General features: G+C 45.0%; 1 protein-coding gene across 1 annotated transcript; it reads left to right on the top strand.

Annotated features, from left to right (window-relative positions):
• Positions 1 to 356: 356 nt before the first annotated feature.
• GCNT2 (glucosaminyl (N-acetyl) transferase 2 (I blood group)) lies at positions 357 to 5,234 on the top strand. The gene is given in 9 exon segments (XM_036395982.2): positions 357 to 436; positions 438 to 638; positions 640 to 742; positions 744 to 775; positions 777 to 876; positions 878 to 1,098; positions 1,100 to 1,254; positions 2,255 to 2,385; positions 4,132 to 5,234. Coding segments are annotated over 8 exon segments (1,008 nt in total). The 3' UTR covers positions 2,371 to 2,385; positions 4,132 to 5,234.
• Positions 5,235 to 5,749: the final 515 nt, after the last annotated feature.

The following is a 5,749-nucleotide window of genomic DNA, read 5'->3' as shown; positions in this document are numbered from 1 at the left end:
TATATGATACATGCAGGGAGAGTGGGGAGGAAGCAGTTGAGAACATACCCATACATTGAATTTGGGGACACTCTGAAACAAGTGCCAGCTGCTTATTTGCAAGACAGTAATTATGCAATAAGTCTGTTTAATCTTCAGGGTGCTGTGGAGCAGCATCTGCAAATTGTTCTTCACTTACACTGTTTCTACATCAGTGATGACTGTGCAACTATTAATATTGAAAGTAAGGGCAGCAGCTGCACACTCTGCATCAGATGGATACATGAGTCCTCCAGCAGGAAGTGAGCACAGCCATCAAAACAAGCTGTTGGTGGTGTCTAATGTTGTATTTCAAGAGAGGCTTTTTCTGAGGAGCAATGAATTGCTCCTCTGTGCAACACACATATTGCCTTTTTGCTGTACTGAGTCACAGTGTTTCATTTCCATTTGTTTTCTACTGTTAATTTGCGAGCACAAAAACCTCTTTGGAGGCTGAACTTCTCAGCGAGCTTGATTTTAGCAGAAGCCTGTAAAGCATTTATTGACGACAAGGTGTCCTTCTGAAGGAAAATGCCACTCAGAGAACCCAACTGCACAGAGTATGTCACACAGAGCCACCGCATCACCTGCGCCCTTGCAGCGAAGAGGCTGCCTGCACCTTTCCTACCTCATGACATTGCAAAAAGAGTTTGAGACCTTCGAGCTTTTCTTCAGGGAGCTGTTCATGCTCCAGAATGACTACTGTGTTCATGCGGATGTCATTCGAGGAGCCATTTCCCTTCCAGCAGGCAGTGCTGATTTCTCGGCGCCTCCCTCATTTCCTGGGCAAAGAGGGTGGACTAGGGCAGCACCTCCCACCCATGGGCTGACCTCCACTGCATGAGAGACCTGCTTGCCCTTGGCCGTGCCCTGGTGCTACCTAATCAACACCTGTGGTCAGGACCTCTCCTTAAAGCACAACAGGGAGATCGTCCAGCTGCTGAAGGGCCTTGGGGGCAAGGACATCACACCCAGGGTGCTGCCACCTCCCCACGTCACCACCTGCACCAAATATGTGCACAGGGAGCAATTTTACTCTTGCTTTTCTTTCATGCTGTGGACATTTTTGTGCAGATGTCCATCTGACCACCTATTTTGGCTCTGTGTCCATGGCCATCACCTGGCTCTTTGTGGGGTTCATGCTGCAGGACCAGCGTGTTCTCCATCTGCTGGCATGGTCTGAGGACACCAACAGCCCTGAGGGGCACTCCTGGGTGATGCCCTGCAGGATCACAGGTGAGCATGATTTCTTCCACTTGTTTTTTCTGTAGATACACACATTTGTGCTTGTTTCACACATAGGCAAAGCTGGAGAGGGACTTCTTACAAGAGTATGCAGTGATAGGATGTGGGGAATGGCCTTAAATTTAAAAAGGGTGGGTTTGGATTACATGTAAGGAGGAAATTTTTGCTGTGGTGGTGATGAGGCAAAAGAACAGGCTGCCCAGAGAAGTGGTGAATGGCTCATCCCTGGCAATGTTAAAGGCCAGGCTGGATGGGGCTTTGAGGAACCTGGTCTAGTAGAAAGTGTCCCTGCCCATGGAAAGGGGTTTGGAACTACAAAATCTTTAAGATCTTTTTTAACCCAAACCATTTTATGATTCTATTTCACAGGTGCACATGCAGATGCAGAAGCATTATCTAAAGTTGATTTTGATGAAATCAAAAATCTAGATGAAAAATTGAATTGTTACATAAGGCTGATCTATCAAATAGTCTTACTGGCCCTTTTTGAGCATTGAGGGAAAGGTGACTGTGCTGTCCAGAATGTGCACTACTGTTCCATGTCTTAGCAGAAAGATACCTGGGGATCTAAGTCCAAACAGAAATCCTTGGACATATTAGCTGATTCATCTGTAAAATCTGAGATGATGAAAAGAGAAGCAAAAAAGATTAAAATATGCAATCTATGCAAGCATTGTAGTGAAGAAATTTTGTACAAGACATTCGTTTTGGTGTGGGAAATTCTATTTTTCAATTAATTGAAGTCAGTTCCTCCCAGAAAATCTGAATTCAGGCTAGAGTCGACTTCTATTCTTCACATGCTTTCCTAAGGGACCACACACATCAGCTGTCCCATAGCAATTGCAAAAAACCCATGTAACTCATAACTACTGCCTAAACTTAATTGTACAAGGTCAAGAATTTATGCAGAGAAGCAGAATAAGAACCAGTATTTTCATCTTTACTGTGTGTGTTTACTGCTGCTTTCACCTTGTTTGCATGACTGGGAAAGGGTTGGAAGATGAGCAGGATTTCATCCTCGTGCATGCTGGTTTTAGAAGCACCTTGGCAGGACTCCACTGCTCCCAACTGCCTAGAGCTTCCCAGCAGCCCAAAGCAGGGATATGAGGAATGGAAGCACAGGTAAATTTTTTCTCCTGTCTTTTTCTTTCTCTTCACCTCTTCCCTGCTGTAACTTGTGGGAAATAAACATAGGGAGCAGTTACAAAGACAGAGCACATTAACTTTCAAATTATCACATAACTTCATGAGCATAGTGCATGCTCTTCTGTTAACTGTATTTTACAACTGGCCTGCACAAGAAGCACAAGTAGCTACTGATTGAGACATTTATAGAATAATTACGAGCATGTATTATTTGTAGCTAGATCACTTTTCCAGGAAGCTGGTTGCTGTGATCTTACTACAGTCCATTGCCTCAGAAGCCATAAACCTGGGACCAGATATGTTCTCCACAGTCAGAAAGCTTTAAGTGGTTGACATTTGTTGTACTGCACTATGTAGCTCACATAGCCTGCATATTTCATTGTTATTTCCATGATAATCCCTGCATGTTTTCCAGTATGGGCATACAATTTTTTTGTGATTGTTCTTTTTGTGTCTGAAAGATGTACGATTTCCACAGCACATATGTTTATTTTCCTCTTCCTTTTTTTCCTTGCCATCACATTAGATTGCCTGTCCAAAAGTGGCTCTGACAGACGTGCTCAGAGGCTGTGGTTGCACAGGATTTTGAACCCAAACTTACAAGGAAAACACTCAGTCAGACACTCACCTGAATATATCCAAGTCAGATCCAAGAGTGCTGGGCAACTCTGGGGTGAGAAGTGATGCCTCTCAGTGTGTGGGATGTTAGCCTGGGACTCAGTTCTAGGCTCTAACAAAAAACTCCTGTCCAAGTTTGACCAAGCCACTTCCTTTAAGTTTCCAGGTACATCACAGGGAGATAATGATTTCAGGACGTGATCCAGCTGTTAGAACAAAAAGTTGCAGGCCTCCAGGCAAGCAGAGGAGTCATTTAAGGACCAGTTTGGATGGATAGCATACCATGAAAGAGCTAAGCCAAACAGTTATTTGCAGTATCAGTATCAGCCATAATAATCTCAGTTCAGATAAAAGATAAAACAAGACTTGCCCACAAATCTTAAAATAGCATGCTTGTTGCCTAGAGTCATGTAATGAAGACCAAGACTTTTTCTTACCCCCTTAAAGGCTAAAGACTTTCAATCCTATTCAACTGGTTTTCAAATAACAGCCTTAACTTATCTTTGGTATTTATCTCAGGCTGCTTATCTTGCACATGACTCCTGCATGACAGAAAATTCTTGAAAGTCACCTTTCAGATAAGAAAGAGAAGCATGGGGGAATTAAGAGAAAGTATTTCCAAGGTATGTAGGTCTGAAATGGCCCTTGATGACTTTCCCCAGGACTCTGGAAAAGCACGCACTACCACAGTGCAGGTCAGTGGCCACAGTGTTACCACTGGGACACCTTTCCTCCTCTAAAAAAAAAAAAAAAACGAAAAAAGAAAAAAAAGCAGAAAGTGGGTTCTGATGGCCATGGGAGAGGGGTGCATCCCCAGGCCGTGCTACTGAGCCCCCCTACTTCTTCCAGGCCAAATTCCTGCCCTCACTTTCATGCCATATAGTCACAGCATATGGATGATCTGGGACACAAGCAGTCTCCTGCAAACAATCCCTCAGGGTATGCAGGGGTGTCCATTGACATCCATCTCTGCTGGTCACCAGGAATTTATGCCTTGCTCAAGTGGGAAAATAAAGGTCACAAGAAGTAATAGAAGCACTTCTCATTCAGAGACACCAGCATGCTTTTGCCAGGGAGATCAGTGCTTTTATTTTCCATTCACAGAACCGGCCAAAAAGGGTGAAATGATATTCCCAGTGTATTAAAGCAGACCACGGGCAAAGCCAGCACCGCTACACTGACTCCCAGTCTGATGCACTGGACTGAACTGCTTTCCAGAACTGGCTCTCCTTTGGAATGACAGAATGTGGTTCCACTGTCATCTCTGATCTCTTTGCTAAGAGTGAGCATGCACAAGATGCCTGAGCACCAGAAGCTCTTTTTTACCCTTTCTGGAGTCCCTCTTGACAGCTCCTTGGCAAGTTGGCTTCTGTCCTCTGTGCACTGTTAGAAAGACATCAGAACTGTTACTGCAGCCTGGGAAACATCGGAGGAGCTGTCTCCTACTTGCTTTAATAGGATGTCTTCAACAGCTGCTGCTGCTGTGGGGATCAGTTTTCCAATGTTCTTCTTTCCTCTTGCTTTCCTTCCCTGATGACAAGTGTAAGAGACATCAGGGTCTGGCACTCATCCATGATCTTTGTTCCTGATTACCACAAAAAAACCCCAAAAAACCCTGGATGAGAACATTCACACCCAGGCATTGATTTTCCCATCTCACCCTAAGCCCAGCATCAATAACCTCATCCCACTACTCACATCTCCTCAGAGGCACTTGGCTAAGGTAGCAGTTCGGGGAGTATTGCCAATGGAAATATAAGAGTTGCTAAATGCTTAGCAATCCCCTCAGGCTGAGAGCTGCAAGAGAAAGTTTGCCTGTAACTACTGGCTGGCACAGCAATCACCATTCACTCCCTTCCCTGTGCCAGTGCCCAGCTCTGTCCTGCTTGCGGAACAAGGCTGCAGGCCCATCCTGACATGCTGGAGCGGCCCTTCCCAGCTTCCATGCAAGAAAAGACACTAATGTGTGGTTCCTCTCTCTTCCCCAAAATGTGGGGCATCTGTCCCAGGGAAAGGGGGTGGGAAAGGAGCACCGTGTCACAGCTGCTCTTGTGCCAGCTCAAAAGCGACATGGGTGCATAGCAGTGCTATAGATGGCTAATGAGGTGATTGGCAATTAAGGGATAAGTATTGTGTGAATATTAAGAAAAGCTTTATTGATGTATAGTTATGTTATTGTCATTTAGATGGCCTCTGCTCTCCCCATAGTTCCCTTTCCCCCCCTGTGTTGTTGCCATCAGACAGCAGGGGCTGTCTAGGACAGGTAGAGAGAAGGCTGCACGTGTCCCTTACCCGGGGCAGTTGGGAATGGAAAAGCTTGGCGCTTAGGGGATGTGGCATGGCAACACCTGACCCTCCAATGAAGTTACAAGAAAGCAGTAACCACCGATAAATTGCAAAGAAGAGCTGACTGGCAGATTTTGGGAGGGGCCAGGGCTGGCTGATACAACCCCCAGGGGTATAAAAGACTGAGCATCCATCTTGAAGATGAACTGGGCATATGGTATTCATGAGGGCAGTTCTGAGCATTGCAGCTTTTTCTTTATGTATTCCTTTGTTGTATTTTTGTTAAGGTTTAATAAACCTTTTTAAATTTTCAAAGTGAACAGTTGTTTCTCACAGCATGCCGTCACTGCCTGCTACAAACCTGACAAACTTTTGCATCAGTGTGAATATGAGGTAGTTGATTACTAGAGCAGGTAGCCCACAGTGTCCTGTGCAA

The sequence above is a fragment of the Molothrus ater genome, chromosome 1 (genome assembly GCF_012460135.2).
Source record: "Molothrus ater isolate BHLD 08-10-18 breed brown headed cowbird chromosome 1, BPBGC_Mater_1.1, whole genome shotgun sequence".
Classification (NCBI taxonomy): domain Eukaryota; kingdom Metazoa; phylum Chordata; class Aves; order Passeriformes; family Icteridae; genus Molothrus; species Molothrus ater.
The sequence above is the reverse complement of the archived record's forward strand: the minus strand, read 5'-3'. Positions and strand labels throughout refer to the sequence as shown.